Genomic DNA, 20,084 nt, shown 5'->3' with positions numbered 1-20,084 from the left:
CGCTTCTTAAAAGTGTTGAAGATATGGCATTTTAATATCTACGTCTATTTCTATCCCGTTTCTATCGCATTGGTAGCGTTCTGCCATGGTTTCATTGTGTTACATGAGTCTGTTACTTTGTACCAAAGTCAATTTTACATCTATACGCCTTTTGCGGTCGCAGGAGGCTTCGTTTCGATAATAGAATTATCTCGCTCTCACTCTACGGCCCTGTTATTTACAGTTTCCATTGTAACCGACCGAATTGCGAGTGCATTGTTGCCAACTTGTCTCCGCTAGATCGACGCCTAGGCCAAGTATTCCAATCCTAACCTCTAAATTTATAACGTTAAAATAGTTTTTGATTTACGACTAATTTTGCCTCAGCCATTAAATGGTTCATTATACACTTATGTAAATAGATGTTTTGATATGGGGAAAGAGTGATAGCGGTAGAGGGAGGAGGAAGAGCTTAAGGTAATTTGGAAAGGGATCGAACCAAACCGAGCACGTTCGGTTCTAAAATGGATTGATGCAGCGTTTAATGCAGAAGAGGGGTGTTGAGGGTGAAGTAAGGGCTTAGTGCATCATTGGACGTTTGAAGGCGGCCAAACCGGTGATTCTTTTTTCGCCGGCGGTGTGCTCTACGGCGTCTTTGATTTGATCGGTTGCCACAGGGCCTATACATACCAGGGGATCCTTGAAGTATGAGCAGACCTGTAAAACAAAATATCAGTGTTAATAAAGTATCTATATATATCCAAAGAAGAAGTAAACATAAGTCATCAAGATGCTTAATGTACTGGCTGCCGTAATTTGTAAATTCGTTTTAGAATGAGACAATATTTTCCTTCACATTTTGTTCTAGTTAAAAATAGATATCATGCTGTCCGATACGCTCGAACATGTAAAGAAATGAGCCTGCAAAAGTTGTTCGGTTGCCAAATTTATGCAAAACTCTTCAAAATATTAATTATAATAACTACAGGTTATAAACCGACAAAATTGTTTTAACGCTTTACTTGTTTTAATAAATTTGAAACCGGTGCTTATTATTATTCTGATTGAAAATGCCGAAGACATACCGAACAGATTGTGCCTCTAATCAGTTACTTCTTTCAGGAACCAGATAATGGAGGCCCCTCTTGTCAATAAAATTCGATGGAGAATTAACATTTTTACTGTTAAATATTATGTTGTAACGGTTATTACTGAACGAATTTTCAGCGGGTTGCAGCTGCACTGAATATTACTATGGGTGCAGCCATTAAAATATCTCAAAAATTTAAAAATATTATTTAGGATTCACCGAAAAGAAACTGCCCTCATACGAAGCGGGCGACGAATCAGATTACCTTCATGTTAATTCTATCAGAGATCAAATATATAATATGTATAAAAATGATGACTTGTTTTTTCAATATTAACATAATTTAATATAATTATTTCAGAGGAAACTGTCCGGCAAGTATCCATAGATAGCTTAGAGCTATGAGATATAGTCTTTGAGGCATGTAGAACATCTATTCGTACACTGTTATGTAATATAGTATTTATATGGTGTAAAGATAACTTACGAAGAGGTCTAATGGAACTTCCAGACGTTGCTTTTAAAAGAATACAATTTTTAAAAGCACATAATAAAATCATGGAAGACTTAATATTTCAATGTATGTATTTAAACGAGACATGGATATTTCAGAATGAGACATTGGGTCACTCATGGCAAGATGATAATAAAAAGTATTAAGATAAAAAAAGTTGACGGACGAAGGTAAACGCTGGAATAACAATTGATTAGGTATTATTAGTCGTAAAATTTATTAATAATTCATTGCAGATATATTATTCTTGTTCTTGTTAGAATTTTTGAGTTGGTATATTAATAACACCTTTGATTTGGATGAACTCGATCAGACACATTGAAGAAGAAATTGACAAAAGAAAAACTATTAGACATAGTGGAAATTAACAGCCTAGTTGTTCACTTGAATTAAACTTTGTGAATGTGTTATTTAGATTCAATGCTGACAATATCCCACACGAAGTTGTATTCTAGAGTATGAACGCTTTATCTGCATTGATGTGTGTGTAATTATTCAGAATTATACATGAGCATTACTTTAGAGAGTATAAGGAGGGGTGTGAATATTAACTGATTTGTAGTTATGGAAAAATGTATTAGGGAGTAATTTATTTATAATAATTATAATAGATTTATTTAAGAATGGTGCATACGGGTACTAACAGAAGAAACAAACAAATATAGTGATATCAAAATGACTTCACAAGGAAACACGCCATGGGAGGAAACAAGAAATAAACCTAAAAAAGTAAATATGCTGTCTAATGAAAATGAAATGCATTACTTGGATATACAATTGTTAGTTGGGCGGTTTAGGTCCCCAAGGGGTACCACTACATAAAAAACGCGCATAGAAATCTATCTCATGGGTAGTATGGAAATTAGTTAAATGTAAATATAATAAAACAACTCTAACCTATAAAATATTGAGGGTTTATAATTAATTGTAGTTTAAATTATTCGATAATATACGCATTAGATCTACTATAATATTAAAATACCAATTTAGTAAACACATTTTTGGTAACATTTTTATTTCGTTATTTTAATTAGACTAGAATTTTGTTATATGTTAAAGACAAACTATATTAAGACTCATTGAGTTGATGCAGCAACATCGGCACGTTTAGACGGCATCAATTAAGATGACGTATGTTCACTGCTTCTTTGGATTAACTATATATATTAATCGGCTTAGTGAAATTTGGCGGGATTAAAACTTATATCGAGAATAATTTTTAGATCTAATTTTTTTTGTGTAATATACGCTGCAAATAAAATATATTCCAATAAAACCAAAAATGTCCAAAATCCGGAAACCTGGAAAACCTAACAGATTATTGTAACTATACTATATTTGTATTATACGAAATGTATAAACAAACCCAGCGGGTGGCCGTGCGGGCTAAGGCTTTAGTTCGCCGACAATGACGTACTAAATTGGAATCTCCCTGGGGATAAAGGTTTTCTTAAGTTCATAAAATAAAAAAAAGGATAGAGTTCGTTAAAATTAAGATACCGTGATAACTGTGAGAGAAACCCGATATATGTAAAAATTTTATCCCAAAATAAATTGACAAATTTCGAGAAAAGCAAGAATCGTCTCTATTCTTTGCTTACAAGATATTTAGATTTTTTAAATCACAATATTGATTTAATTTGATGTCTGGCAAAGAAAACGAAAAATTGTTCTTGCTTAAGTACTGTTATTAATTGATATAGTTATGGATATATAGTATATTATTGCACTAGAAGTAATTATAAAGGTTGTTAATATTTTTATGTAAATTTTAACGGTATTAACTCCTGACAAATTTCATGTTTCATTGGTAAATCTATTTTTTAACAAAGCACTCAATGAATATTGTGGGTAATAAATACGTTAATTTGTACATCAAGAGTTAAAATGAATATTCCATAGAATATTAATACTGTAATAAAATAGTAATAATAAAATAGTTTCATAGAATTCTAATTACTCATTTGTCTCTGAGTTGTTAGTTCCCAAGTTATAGAAATAAACTAAAGATGACCTATCTGCAAGGGCGAGATCGAAAAGCGAATAAATAAGCACAATAAGAACAATCTCATTTACTTAAAAATTTTAAGTAAAGAAAGCTTTTTTATAATCAGCCTGGTGTATTTATTGTTTTTGTAATATATATTTTAGGTGACAAATACTAATAAAAAAGATAAGGATTATATGAATACATAAATGAAGTAATGAATATGTGCAGGAGTTAAAATTATTTACATGTTAGGCCTAAGTTTTTGAAAATTGTAGAAAATAAATTGTATTCATTGTATTCGTCATTGTTTTATTACACATGATAAAGTCAAATATCAATTTCAAAATTGTTCTATTCATTTATTCATTGTGTTAATATACAAACATGCGTTACTTCATCTATTATATTTGATGCTTTGAAGTTGTTACAGTGCTAAAAATAATCTTACTTATGGTACTTTGTTATGTTCAGTGGCGTAGTAATTTTTACTTATTAATAACTAAGTTAATGGAAATTAGATTTAATTAAAGGACATTTGAAAAAATTTAGTGAGTAGTTCTTGAGATAGTTTGCATTTAATTTTATATACAGGCATTTATTATTTTAATTAATATTTTGTATCAAATACATTTCTTATCTTATACTGAAAATACTGTGATAAGTTTTAGTAACATATCATTTTTTAAAAAATAGTCCTATAAAACTATTTTAAGAAAAACGGTCACACGGTGATTACTAGTAATTAATTAATAATCTACAAATTACACTTGTTTACTGATGTATGCGTATGACTGCGTATGATCAGTCCGTACACCCTTCGGCTGATATGGTGGGTACAGATTGAATATTCGGTCCGAGCTGCTTGCGATCCTTGATGAAAAATGTGTTTTCTGTAAATGCACCGAATCAGCTCTACCCGAATGCTCAGGTCTTTATCCACCATTAAACCAGGCGCATAATGGAAAGCACTTTGTGGGGCGACGCAGCGTGAGTCACGGCGAGATTTTGTGAGTTTAAAGAACGATAGCTACCGAGCAATATTGCTTCACAGCGTGCCGTGGTACAGTTTTGGCTAAGGTCATCCTGCGGGAAGCAGTGTGGTTGTCGCAGTTTCTCGCCTACAGTCACGGTGAGTGTTTAAAAATGGAAGACGAATTAGACGAATCTGTGTGGATTCGGCATGTTTTGTCAGATACAAGTTATGCAGACTTCATGAGGATTAATTGAAAGGATTCTTTAATTAAAATTTTTCTAAATTAAATTCTTGTAAATTGAAATACATTTTCCGTAAGTTTCTTTTTTGGATACAACTTTTCATTTATCTTTTACCAGCCACCTGGGAGATAAATATTACCATTTCAGATTTAAATTCCAGTTCAGTCGTTATTAGTACAATATCAATTGCCATTGTACCAAGCCTTCTACTGTGTATAGCTTTACTGCGAAGCAGGAATTGCAATCGTATTTGCACGGTTTCGGCGTCTGGCAGTTTTATAATGCGTACACTTGCCGTGATCCTCACTGCGTCACCTCACCAAGCTGCGTCCCATTTTGCAGACGATAGTAAAAAACCTCTCGATCCATGCCTACACAAGTTTCTATTGGCTAGGACTGCACATGCGCACTTGTTCTAATATAGCCTGACAGTTTTCACAACTTGCGTCCTCTTCTACCACACCTTCCGTGCCACAGTCTTATTTGTGGTTAGATGTAATTTTTAGGCAAATTTTGTATTTAAACTTTGTTGAGGTAATATAATTATTTCATAGGAAAAATTAGCGACAGAAAATGCGAGAATAAATGTATAAGGTATGAATTATTAATAAAATATTATCATTTTATAACACTAATTTTGTAGATTGTTATGGAACAAAGGATATATTTTTATGTTAAATAATATGGAAATAGAACTTATTAGAAGATTATAGTAAAGGTAAGAATGAAACATGGTTATGTTTCTATACGTTTTCTGTCTATTTGTTATAATACATATATCTTTCTGATTTTATAGATATTTTAAAACATATTTCGAATAAATACAAATATGGCAATAGAATCTTTGAAAAATATATTAAAAACAAATATAGTAAGAAGGAATGCTTGGATGTCAGTTGAAAAACTATTAGATTCGTTAGATGATCTGGTAGATTTGATAATTTGGAAAAGGATTTTGAACATTGAAAGATCAAACGCTAGTATCTATCAGAAACGTATAATTATTAATACCTACAGTTCAACAAAATTCAGGCAAATTTAAAGTCAAATATTACAACAAAATATACAATGTAAATATCAATCAAATCTGCGAGAATAGTTGTAAAACTTTGTATTGTAGACTGTGTAAGATTAGTTGCTATAGGAATGTCTGTAGCTCTCCAGAGTATATGATAAAGAAGCAAGCATTTTGAATTTGGTATATATGTATGACAAGATAATGGGCACTAATTCTTTTGAAGATAATGTAGCTAGTGCTCGGAGAGGAGACACTGATTAAATTGTAAGACAAGAAACAATCTCAAATCGAAATGGTGTGTAGTTTTTAGATATTTAATATGGATGGGAAAAAAAATTATGGGAAACAAAAATGTAAGATAAGTTATTTTGATTCAAATCTTTGTTTTAATATTTTATTTATATAGTTTGTATGTATCTATTTAAATGTGTATTGTCTAGATTACATTTTCTTTATTTATTTTATTCTATTTATTGCAATAAAATTTGTTAAATGATGTAATATTTCGACATTATTTATCTACTCTGAGGAGAGACTGTATTATCAATTTATTCCAACCCTTTTCTATTAAGTACACGTTATATTTACACAATGCTGAAAATTTATGACACCGTTTAAGCATTTAGATTTTTTCTTCCCCTTGAAATATCTGTAAAATCAGAAGGATATAATAAATCACAAAGCTTCAAATTCGATGTTATTAATTTATTCCAACCACTTTCTATTAAGTACACTTTATATTTAAACTATGCTGAAAATTCATGACACTTCGTTTAAACATTAAGCTTTTTTCTTCTTTTGAAACATCTGTAAAATCAGAGAAATATAAGTATAATAACAAATAGACAGAAAACGTATACAAACATGACCATATTTCATTCTTACCTTTACTATAATCTTCAAATAAGTTCTGTTTCTATATTATTTAACAAAAATATATCTTATGTTCCACAACAATCTATAAAAATGATAATATCTTACTAATAATTCATACCTTACACACTTATTTTCATATTATTTGCCGCTAATCTTGCCTACCAAATAATTATATTACCTTAACAAAGTGTATATACAAAATGAACCTAAAAATGACATCTAACCATAGAAAAACATTTAACCACAAGTGAGACTATGGTACGAAAAGTGTGGTAGAAAAGGACGCGAGTTGTGAAAACTGTCAGGCTAGATTAGAACAAGTGCGCATGTGCAGTCCTAGCCAACTTGTATAGGCATGGATGGAGAGGTTTTTTACTGTCGTCTCTATTTTGCGCCTGGCCTTACTGTCGCCTCGCAGGTTTAGTACTTACTGTTAGAGTCGAAAATAAAACAAAATATCTGTGTGGCGACCGCCACGACCCTTTAGGCCACCACCAATTCACCATCAACAACTACAAAGGTTGGCAACGCCGGTGGATTGGTACCATGCAGTTCTGGAGTATAAAAGGCCATCACGACGACGTCTCGCTCTCTTTTCTTATCACCGTCCCCCTGTAACAGTACCATTTCCACAGCGCTACCGTACTTCCTTCACCTTAACCTAAGATCCTGTCAATCCTCCCATCGACCACATGTATCAATCGCAAGTTAAAATAAACAACTTTGATTCAACCAGTGTTTTTAGTTCCCGTGCAAATTCCTTCCAAAAATAATAGTGAGTGTTCTAATAGATAACCGCAGCGGCAGCCACACGTTTCGACCGACCGACCGACCCGACGAACATTCCTACAATTGGTGACCCCGACGTGATCAAAGTGCCTAACAGGTAAATCAACTCAACATAAGCCACTCGACAGGTGCTTGACACGTGCATGGAAGGATAGCACGAGGAACGGAACTCATCAACATCACGTGGTCGACGACATCCCACGAGACTAGCCTGATGGACGAAAACCACAGAAGCCCATCATGTATACCAGCAACACATGAGCACCCTCACATCACGAAACGGGACACGTAACACATTTACAGGTACCCTCAAACAAAGCTAAACGCCTCAAGACGAACGACGTCCTGCTACAGCTCCGATGGCAGCTGATCCCGTAAAACTCCTCGCTCAGGTTGGGATCCCCATCTCATCAGCAGTCCCCGGGCGTTTGTTTGCGTGATTGCGGGTGCATTCCGGAACTTGCACCACATATAGGTACGTTCCACGGCTGTTCCACTAGGAGGGGAGTTATGTGGCGACCGCCACGACCCTTTAGGCCACCACCAATTCACCATCAACAACTACAAAGGTTGGCAACGCCGGTGGATTGGTACCATGCAGTTCTGGAGTATAAAAGGCCATCACGACGACGTCTCGCTCTCTTTTCTTATCACCGTCCCCCTGTAACAGTACCATTTCCACAGCGCTACCGTACTTCCTTCACCTTAACCTAAGATCCTGTCAATCCTCCCATCGACCACATGTATCAATCGCAAGTTAAAATAACAACTTTGATTCAACCAGTGTTTTTAGTTCCCGTGCAAATTCCTTCCAAAAATAATAGTGAGTGTTCTAATAGATAACCGCAGCGGCAGCCACACGTTTCGACCGACCGACCGACCCGACGAACATTCCTACATCTGCTGTCTGAGAGCGCCATCTCTTATATTCCGTAGCAACTATCTGCATTGCGGCGCTGACGTCGCGCCACTATAAAATTCCCGATCTACATCGTCTAACCCCACCCTAGCCATATCTACAGCCGCCTTACTCCTATTTCATATTTATACAATCATCAGCCAGTCGCGGCCGCATTATCCCGCTATTGCGCGGACCTAATCTGCCTTTTAGCGTTCGGTGCGGACGGAAAATACATTTTCCGCCCCCTGGCGTCGCCCTACGGCATTAGATTTTATTTCCCGACCAGCCAGGATTCTCGTGAAATATGAATATTTTTATTACGGTTAAGATAAACTTTGCGTTGTTTGTGTTTCGTTCTGTTTTCGTTGGTACTGTGGGGACCGCGGGGAACTCGGAGGGGGCGAGCGGGATTTAAGGGTAGAGTTCCCCGGCGTTACGTTTGTTTGTTGTTTTTCCATTCGCGTCGGATCCTCTGGAAACTTATTTTATCTGGTGAACGGTTTAATTTAAATCCACGTTCGATTGCGAGCGTATGTGTAAATGTGATTTTAAGCAATTTTGATTCCAATATAAATATTACTCTCGCTTTTGGTATTTTAGATACATCCATCTCAGGCTCATCGGGTTGTTTGTATTGATACTGTTAACTACACTACTTATTTGTGGCCACGTGTGAATGATTATATTCAAGCATTCATTATAGGATACTAATTGAACTCTTTGAAATATTAGGTACCAAAAGATAAGTTCATAAATATTGGTGAGATGTGTTGAGATAATCAATATCAGAAAACATAGCAACCATTTAACACCCATTTGAAATTTGAGAGTTAGCCAGTTATATATGATGGCGAAAATACGTGTCTATATTTAAGCAACTGTTAAACAACCTAACCTAACTATTTAAATTGGTGGGTTTGACATCTCACTACATAAAATAACAGTTATAATATTAACGATAGCATAATTGATTCGTTCAGTATCTGTCTGTATGGTGATTATGTACCTTGTAGCGACCTTGAGGCATGTCGAATATTACATAGTGGAATAACGGTCTACAAAATACCCAAATATATAATCCCAGATGTTGAACACGGGCGGGGTGCCAGCAGCGCCAACTAGAACCCGATAATGAATAGCTGGCAACCCCGAGACGTTTATCTGGGATGTTGTTGAAGGGTATTTCCATTCGTTCAGTACTCGACCATCGCTTGGATTCGCCTCGTCTCCAGGTAACGGTAACGTATTTTCCACATTTTTACCATTCACGGAGTCATATCAATTTACCATAAAACCTCTTAACTTGGCATTATCATCCTTGATTAATTTTATTATTTGGTTTTAAAATATTTGCTACCGAAGTTCATTAAATTCTTTTAGAAACTTATATGGTTATGCTTCTGCGCCAATTCCAATTTTCGCTTTTAGTTTCAACTATGACAAAGTGATGATTTTGATGTCAAAGACAAAGAATGGCTGGGAGGACTAAAAACTTATAGCAGGACTTATTGGACCGTTTCAAAATCACAGTTTCATTTCTTGTCAGTCAAAAAGAAGAATTTTCTGTTTTGTGTGTCCTTTGCATAGGTTAAAAGAATAGTCAGAATATATGAAAGGACGTATCATATTAGTTGGCATTTTATAAATTAATGAATCAATTTTATATATGGAAATTATTGATTTTTCAAGACTGTCAAATATTCAAAAGCGACTTGAACAATTTGATTTTTTAGGTTTAATACAATGAGTGAATTAAAAGAAGCCAAATTTTTTTTAATGGAAATCGCTACATCGCTACGGATTGCTTTTAATAGATGCCGCTCATGACATTGGAACTTAACATGTATGTATCGTTATATGTATGTATAAAACGCTCTTATGTATTTCCTGAGGTATAAAATGTAATATATTTAAAATCGTTAATAGTCTTTATTATAAAGCAATGATGCAGATAATGATAGATGTATAAAAATCAAATACTTGGTTAAAGTGAATTTTGCGTGATTTGAGTATTTAATTTAAGCTTTTCAGTTTGACAAATTTGATCGGCTGTGAAAATAATCCCATATTATTTATAGTGTCTGTTACAATGCTGAGAAGAAGATGATTTGCTGCGTCTAATTCACTTTACGTGCAAATCGCACTGATGATCGTCGAATAGTTGATTTGCGTTAAACAATGACTGAAAATGATCAGTAAGAGTTGAAGGATATATTTAGAATGGGAGGAATTTCTATAAGTCAAATACAACAACGAGGGACGGGATGACGAACGAGTAATACCAATTGGAGAAATAACAGTCTTTTGTCCATCTTATAGGTTGTGGAAATACAGCGGCAAATTTCCTGGTTTGTGTTGTGCTGGTGGAAAAGTGAAATTGCTACAATTGGCTTTACCATCAGATTACTAATTGGTCATTAGTCAAACCGGAATTGGAGCAGGCAGGATGATATACAATAATCATACTACCATAAATAATGGAGAAGGTTAATAATTTAATTGAAGCAACTATTCTCATTAATGTAAAAAATATACTAGTTCTATAATATCTGCTTATTCCGTCAGATATGGTGGTCGAAATCAAACAAAAACAAAAACAAAAAAAATCGAAAAAAAAATGTTTATGAAGAATTGACCAAATAAAAAATGTTGCTTTTTAACCAGTTTTACAATAAAAAATAACTTTTAATTGAAACACTATACATTTTTTTACATCCCACACAATAGCCACGACAACGTATTTTTGCAATAGATTGAACAATGTGTATTCTTGGAAATCCACGTGGAATAGAATTCTTTAAATGATTTGCTCAATAATTCATATAAGACTTTAGGAATTGCTGGAGAATACTGACGGAGCTGAATATAAAAATTACCCAGAAAAATAATTGGTTCATGCAAAAAATAAATTAGTTAAAAAAAATCGCAATATTATTAATAAACAATGAAAACAATAACTAATTTTCCCTTTTTAGTGGATTTAGCTTTCTTCTACTTGTTCATACATCTTATAAAAATGTACACAGAAAATGATTATCATCTAGCAAAGAGCTTATGTTAGTCGAACAAATGTATTTTGACAGTGCTTCTGATCCTCATTGAGATAATAAAATCAATAAACGACGAGATATTTATGAATATTACAAGGAATTAATTTTATATTTTGTGCCAAAAAAAAACGACAAAACTTATTGAAAATGCTTATACTTATATACTTGATTATATTTATATTTTTAATTGTATTGATATTGTTTAATGAAAGTGGGGTTATAATTCCTATTATGGAAAAGGATAAGCGTAAAGGATAATTTAGCTTCGTTATTTTCGTTAGTTTAACAAAATATCATTTAGGAAAAATTTTATATTTTCTATTTAATTTTAAGTGTAATTTAATTTAAATTTTAAGACTAGTGCTGATGATTTGTGGGTAGTGTTTGCCAGCGATTGATATTTTGATACAGTTGACAAAGAAATCTATTGAAAATGTTTGAAGATATATTAGAATATTGTAATATGTTGAAGAATTTGAAGATATTAAAAAGTTAAGTAGTTTAGGTGTATTGAATAATGACTGTATTGAAAAACAAAAGGACCAGACTTAAGAGTATAAAATTGTGTTTAATCCGATTTTTAAAATATAATGAAATATATTTATATGTTCTCCTGGAAATTTTTCAGCAAATTAGGACAAGCATATGAAATATTTCAAATTTTAAAATGTGCAAAATAACTAACATGTTTATTAATATTATTATCGAATAATAAATAATACAGAATAAACTAAACATGAAAACGTAATCATGTACTATTATAACTATTGAGAATAATATGTTCTTCCGAACTATTACCATATTTTTAAACGGCTTAGTTATTACAAGATTTCTATACTCAAAAAACATATTCTTCAAGTTCATAACATTTTATGCTACCATATATTTTCACCCTTAATTTAAAATTCTAGTGCTCTTGAGAGTCTCAGCGTGACGAAAAATGGAAAAATCTTCACAAAGATGAAGAACTTCCCGCTGAGGTCTTTCGTTTATTTCCACTTGATTTTATTTAATCAAAAGAGGCGGAATATTCCACGCAACTTTTTTAAACGAGGTTTTTGTACGTGTTAGTTTCGCTCCCTGATGATGGCGGAGGATTTTATTGGGGAAATGATGCTGAAAATATGGAAGCGGGAGTTTTGAAAATGAGAAAACTTCATGGTTTGAAAATAACTTCAACTATTGAATTAAAACTCTCAGAGTAGCTCAAAATAATTAAGCTCACAACTAAAAGAAAAAATAACTAACTTCTGAAATACACTTCTTTCCGCTTAGACTGGTGGAAATTCAAATACTTTTTTGCTATATTAATGGTTATCAGGTAAATTGTTTTACCCAAACCTAAATTAATTAAAATTTGTAGCATATTTTTATTTCTAGCGTTACATTATTTTTATGGTTTATTTTTGATAATACTTCATAAGATTGCATATAGAATCACAGGATTCATCGGGTTGTTGGTCTAAATATTATTGATATGACCACGAGAGATAGTATAGCGCTGAAATTGTTCCAATTTAGAAGTGAATGTAATATCTAGTAGGCTAAATGTGGGAAGAAATGAGGCTATTATAAATGTCAATGTCTACTGCATATTGTTATGTTATATATTTGATTTATTGCGGTTTCTAATGTATTTTTGAACTTAAGATGGGTGACATTTTTTTAAGCAATTTCAAGTATACATTTATATACGAGGTTCAAATTACAATCATTGAAAATAAAAATAATAGCACAAGTTTTTGTAATTCGTATTAAATTTGTTCAAAATATTTGGCGCTTGCATGTATTTTGAGTAGAGATATATATTCTTCAAAATATAAAGTATAAATGTAAATAACTGTTAAATAACTTTTCGTTTTTATTTAATAATATTTTTTGTATTAATATTTATAGTTAAATAGATACTATGGTTTTGATTTTCTTATACCTACAATTATAGTTTTCCATTGAAAGTTGTTAAGTTACTCAGTATTTACTAGTGATGCTGCTGCTACCTCATATCCTTATTGTAAGTTTTAGTTTCAACGATTTAGAAGTAGCGAGAGAGAAGAGAAGTTGATGAATCAAGCATTCTAAGACTTTTACATGCCATGGGATAGATACAATAGGAGGGAGTGGCCACCACACAAATTAACTGAAAATGATATTTCCAGCCGTTTCAACATTACGGTTTCATTGCTTGCCGGGCCAAAAAGAAGTGCTTTCTGTGTCATATAGTTATTCTATTGCGACAATTCTAAGCCAAAGAAGCCATGGATCAGTCCAGGAAAGCTATCCACATTGATATCGGATGAAAGCGGAATATCAGACACCACAAAGTCTTGAATTTACTAGTGTTGTTAAAATCAAATGAAACTAATGATGATAATAAATGATGAACTGAACTAATATAACCATAAATTGTTGCGAAAACACCAGTAAAAGCGAGTAATAAGTAAGAGGTCAAAAGTCGACTATACGTTGCAAGAGTTGTGAAGCCAAAGCAACATCCTTCTTTCGACAACGTATTACCATTCTGTCGGAAAGATGATGACAAAAATTGTAGAAAATGATGGAAATATTTTGATTAATATATATTGTAATAATATTCCTCTGTAAAGACATTTTCAAACTGAAACAATTACCAAAAATGCAAGTATATAATAAATTCTGTTTACAAATACTTTTACAATTGGATGACTTTAAATTATTATAGAAATAAATGGTCCTAACAAATACAAATTTATCAGGGTCACCATCTTTACAAGCTGATTCCATAATAACCCAACCTATTCAATATTCCTAGCGTGGTTACCGTACTTCATGTCATCTTGAAAAATTTGAACTATTTAGACTATTATTTGATACCAAATCAATTCGTTGTTGGCTCTAAAGGATCTCAATATATGTTGATTTGTATCAACCTTACCACTTCGTGGATACAGTTGCCTACAAAATATGCTAAATTAAAGAAGAAATTAATTAATTAAGAAATAACTAATTAAGAAAGAAAACAATGAAATAAGTACATCGATATTCTGGATAACGATCGAAGGAAATATATAACTAACCCATCATCGGTCAATTGATGTGGGATATATATCTCAATATCAACTTCATTTAATATTTTTGAGACTGAGAAATCCTTCTATCAAAAAATTCACCATTAAAATATTTCCAGAATAAAATAATGCATTGCTGACCTGGAAAGGACCTTCTTTTTAAGGAAAACTACATTACTGAATTATATTCCGTCCGCATGTATCAGGTTTGCACGTCCGCCTTTTGGGGTTAAGGCGTGAACATTTTTCGATAAATTAACCACTTGTGTTTGATGTGTTTTTGACGGAGAATGGTATATAACCTATATGTCAACAAGACGGCATTCTTTGATTGTATCTGATGAGTGGGTCTACTTCTCAACCAATGAGCTGCTGTTTGCATTTTTGCCTCATGTTTTGACACACGTACAAATTACCTGGTTAGTATTGACTATTATATTGCTTTTCTTCCACACGCCGTTGTATATAGTCTATTCAAAAGAGTAGTGACGTACGTGAACAATATGTGCCTGTCGAAAGTTGAAAAGTCGTTTTACAGACAATATTCTCCTTCGCATTTTATTCTATTTAAAAAGAGATAGAATGCTGTTTGAGAAGTTCGAATATATAACCGAATGAGCCAGCATATGTTGTCCGTTTGTCAAACGTCTGCAAAATTCTTCAAAATATAATTATCGGTTATAAACCGGCAAACGTTGTTTTAACCTTTTTTTTTAATTAATTACAAATTGCCGCGGTTTTTATTGAAAATATTTTTTGCGCGTTGCAGCTGCACGGAATATTAATACGGACACGGTCATTAAAATATCTCAAATAATAAACAACAATATAACTGTGAATTTAAAAAGAAACTGTCTTTATGCGAAACGGGTTACTAATCAAATTTACGAAATAAAATGTACGTATGAACGAACTATTCGTATAAAAACAGTAAGTAGTTTTTTCAATCGAAATATAATTTAATACAATTATTTCAGAGAAAATTGTTAGTGTGGAAAGTGTACATTAAAAGTCAAAAGATATTCAGCCATTTGATGGATGTAGAAGATCCCTTCATAACTGTTGGGTAATATAGGATTTAAGTGGTATTAAGATAACCCAACTAAGGGGCTTAATGGAACTTCCAGTCATTGCTTTAAAAGAATACAATTTTCAAAAACGTAATTATCGATTAGGTTTTGTAAGTCATAAAATTTATTAATAATTCATTGCAGACATATAGTTCTTCATGCTGAAAATAGGAATGGTTTAATTCCTGGTGCAGAATTAGTGTTTTCGTCTAAGTCCGAGGGTGACCACCACGGAGAAATTAACCATAACTTGTTTTTGTAGTGGTTTGAAAATCAGCTTTTAAAAAACTTGGAGGAACCATCAGTTATTGTTATTACACTGGTGGAGAAGATCCTAACAAGTGCATCAACAAAGGCTGCAATTATGGAATGACTTAAAGTACATAAAACAAGTTTTGAAGAAACTATGTTAAAGAATGAACTATTTCAAATTTTTATTCGGTGAATATAAATGAAATATTTAATTGCATTTTATGTAATTTATTTTTATAGAAATAAGCTTGAGACGTGGTAGATCAGGTTGCTGAACGTTATGGCCACAGAGTATTACGTCTTCCTCCCTATCACTGTTTGTTTAATCCATTTGAGTTGATATGGGTATTGCACAAAATTATTAGAATAGACATTCAGGTCGAGGAAAATATTCAAACCAGAACTATCCGGATTTATGGAAAGAGGCATTGTCGAATTGGAAATAACACAATTGGTTTAAATGAGCTCGATCAGACACATTGAAGAAGAAATTGACAAATGGTGGAATCGTGAGCAAGTTTTTGATAGGTTGGAAATAAACAACTTAGTTCACTTGACTAGTGTTTCTGAAAGTGACAGTGATTGAATAAAATTTTATGAATGTTAGTTTTGATTCAATGCTGACAATTACAAAGACAGGATGATGAAAGAGGAAACAACTAGGTCAGTATATAATTAATACACTTTAACTGATATGATGATCTCCAACCTTCAACATATTTAATGTATGTTGGATAATTCCAATTTTGTTTTGTTTTGTCGTTTGTAAATCTGATAGAAAATGAGGCACAAACGGGCCCTTTTAAGTGTAAATGTTAGTACAACATTGTTCTCTCTTAAAACTTGCGAAGATTCAATATTTGGTTAGGACTGGGCATATTTAATTTAGCTGGCTATCTTTGCCATCTCTTACAGTACAGCAACCTTATTAATGGTAACGATGAAGAATGACCTCCTGTTCGTAAAATCTAGTTGTTAATTTTAAATATTCGTCCTACATATACACGCTTATATCTCTCTTGAATTCAAATCATAATCTTTTATATTTCTCGACAAGAGACGAATTCAAAGTTGAAAATGAGTATTTTATGAAATCGAACTCGAATGTTGTAAACTAAACTGACTCGATAAAAATCATTAAATGTGTCATCGTTAAATACATTTTCACTTGCCAATAATTGTAGCTTTGCCTTCGTATTAAATATTTATATATCAATAAATAAACTTACTTTTCTGGGAGCTTGTCTATGACGTCTTTGCAATTGACAGCACAACCCTCTAGAGATATCGCATTCGCTTGACATGTGGCAAGGTTCGGAATATTGTTTGTCCTGATGAACTGGAGGTCTAAACAGGATTACAATAAATATATTTCTATAATGATTAAATTGTTGCTACTTACCGACAGATACGAGCGTTAGGGCCTGAGTCGGATTCTGCGCAGACCAGACCTGACTCACAGTCCGAATCCCTTCGGCAAAGTTCGCCTACCCGCCGACCGTAGAAGTACACGCATGAACCAATCACTGCCATTAAAAAATAAGTTATTATTTATTTCTAGTCAAGGCTTTAATTCTTTTTTGATTTTTATCATTTTCTTTAGGTTTCATAATAAGAAGGTTTTCAATATCTAGCTGCCTTTAAAACGGATAATATAGAATTATACGTAATTCAATAGTAATCTTTGGGAATCAATGAGTTAAATTATGTGTCATAACCCAATTTGGAGTTTCTATTATAGACGGTATCACATTTTTATTTTTATTTTACAAAAAAGAGTGATTCACATCAATTTTCTGTTCTGTCTATATTTTTTTTAGCATTTCGATCTCGACCGGTCAGGGAAAATGTCACTGGTATCGATAAATAATGGTTGGTTTTATATAAAATTTCAAAAAAAATATTTAAATTTAACTTAGACGCGTCAGTCGCTATACAATAAAATATTATCAATAATCAAATTTAATTCAAAATAAATTTTGAATAATATCATAAATTAAATGTTTTTATTATTAATTGAATCTTATATTGAATATGCTTGGTACAGTCTTAATTTGCAAATTGGTTTATTGCTACTGTTCTGTTGTGCGTACTGGTGCACAATCAGGGTAATGATGTACAGGATTTATACATCAGTATGTATTTCTCAAATAAAAAAAAAATGAGGGGCAGTACCTCTGACAAAACTTCCAGGGCGGGAGGATCGCTAGTTAAATTGTGTGAGAGGCAGTACCTCTGGTTGAAGTTTCAGAGCAGCAGCACCGCTGCTAAAAAAATGAGAGGCAGTACCTTTGATGAAACTTCCAAATCGGGCGGATCACTATTTAAATTGTGTGAGAGGCAGTACCTCTGGTGGAAGTTTCAGAGCGACAGTACCGTTGGTAAAAAAAATATTAAGAGGGAGTACCTCTGTTGAAACTTCCAGAGAGGGAGAACCGCTAGTTAAATGGTGAGGCAGTACCTCTGGTGGACATGATGTGATGACCAACCAAAAAGAGCGGGTGCAAATTTTAAAAATAATTTAATTTTAGAAAAAATATTTTCTTTCATAGTTGTCAGATCCCGTTCCTTAACACCTTAACAACAGCCAATATCAACAGCATTGATTTTTATTCAAATTTCTATTAAAAGTTTTCAACTATTTTGATAAAATTTGATTATTAGGAATATTTCGTTACAAATTTTTCAGCTCTCTAACTATTATTGACAAAATTTGATCTTTAAACATATTTTATTTTGCTGTTGCACTGTTATTAACAATAATTAATTTTTTAGGCAAATTTCTTTTCAGATTTTCCAGCTCTCGTACTATTATTGACGATATTTGATTTTTATTCATATTTTGTTTCACATTTTATTTTGCTCTTGTACTGTTATTGAGAACAATTCATTTGTTAGGCAAATTTATTTTCAGATATTGTAGCTCTTGTACTATTATTGACAATATTTGATTTTTAAACATATGTTTTATTTCACATTTTATTTTGCTCTTGTACTGTTATTGAGAACAATTTATTTTTTAAGGCATATTTCTTTTCAGATTTTCCAGTTCTCGTACTATTATTGATAATATTTGGTTTTTTGACATATTTCATTTAATTTTTTTAGCTCTTGTGTTATTATTAAAAACAATTGGTTTTTAGAGAAATTTATTTTCGGATTGTCCAGCCCTTGTACTTATTATTTAACATTTGATTATTAGGAATATTTCATTTCAGATTTTCCAGCACTTGTATTAATATTGATAACATTTTATTTTTAAACTTATTTAATTTCAGGCATTTCAGTGCCATTATTAATAATAATTGATTTCTAAGCAAATTTTTCTTTTTTGAGATATGGTTTGAGAACGCCCCAGTTTGCAGGATGGCCGGGTTAGCATTTAAATCCAATATCCAATATAGAATCCCTGTACAACAATCAGATACTAAGTCAGCATAAATGAGCAATGTCAACACCATGGAATGTTTCCAGAATATTCTCCCTTGGATATGGATTAACATTGACACACTCTTTGGTCTTGTTTGTTGGACGAATAAACCAGTATTTCTATCGAATAAAGGCTTTTAAACAGATAGGGCCTTTATCTATAATTCCTAATATACATATATGGTTTCTCAAAGTTTATTAAAGATATATGTGAATGATAATGACCTAAACATATGACAGTCGGACGGGAAATACTCCAATACATATATTATTAATGCTATATATACAGTGGAGGCATCAAAACTTCCAATACAATTTATCTCATTGTGTCTTCTTCAATTGTACGAATTGTTATTAGGGAGTCGAATTAATGGTCTCTCTACGACAAAGCAGCCCATGATAAACAATTCCTTTCTTTCACCAAAATAACTCGTCTTTAGCTTATTTAACATTATTTTCTTTTCTATCACCTTCTATTATTATCATTTAATTGCTCGTATTCATTTCAGAACTTATTCGATTTCATTTCTTTTCAGTAGCGATTCATAAATAAAAACTCGGTCTATTATATTTTCACTGTTATCATCATTCACTGTTGTATCCAGTATTACATAAATGAAATGTTTTCCGAGACGAAATATATTGGTTTGTTTTCTAATCCTTGTTTAACAACTTTATTGACATTTTCAAAAATTTCGAAATGAGAATGAACAAACCAATTGACCAGATCAGAATTAATCAGGTAAATACTCATGAACACGAAATTTTCAATTAGCTTGTTCTGTATTTTTTTTCTTTTCCGAAGTAGAAAGCAAAATATGAGAAAAAGATCTTTTGGAATCTCCATTTAAAAACATAGTAACTTTT

The 20,084-nt window shown here is 32.4% G+C and overlaps 1 protein-coding gene across 2 annotated transcripts in view; it reads right to left on the bottom strand.

Annotated features, from left to right (window-relative positions):
* Positions 1-408: 408 nt before the first annotated feature.
* spab (space blanket) overlaps positions 409-20,084 on the bottom strand; it is a 52,674-nt gene continuing 32,998 nt past the window's right edge. For both annotated transcript variants that reach the window (XM_076404551.1, XM_076404552.1), the window contains exons 4-6: positions 17,191-17,314; positions 17,018-17,135; positions 409-696 (exon numbers count right to left, since the gene is read on the bottom strand). In XM_076404551.1, coding sequence (XP_076260666.1) covers positions 559-696; positions 17,018-17,135; positions 17,191-17,314 — 380 coding nt within the window. In that variant the 3' untranslated portion in view covers positions 409-558. The remainder of the gene's footprint in view (positions 697-17,017; positions 17,136-17,190; positions 17,315-20,084) is intronic.

This window comes from Rhynchophorus ferrugineus, unplaced genomic scaffold (genome assembly GCF_030347505.1).
Source record: "Rhynchophorus ferrugineus isolate W39M unplaced genomic scaffold, kcgeb_rfMv2 rfM4, whole genome shotgun sequence".
Lineage (NCBI taxonomy): Eukaryota > Metazoa > Arthropoda > Insecta > Coleoptera > Curculionidae > Rhynchophorus > Rhynchophorus ferrugineus.
Note: the sequence above shows the minus strand (reverse complement) of the source record. Positions and strands in the feature narration are given on the sequence as shown.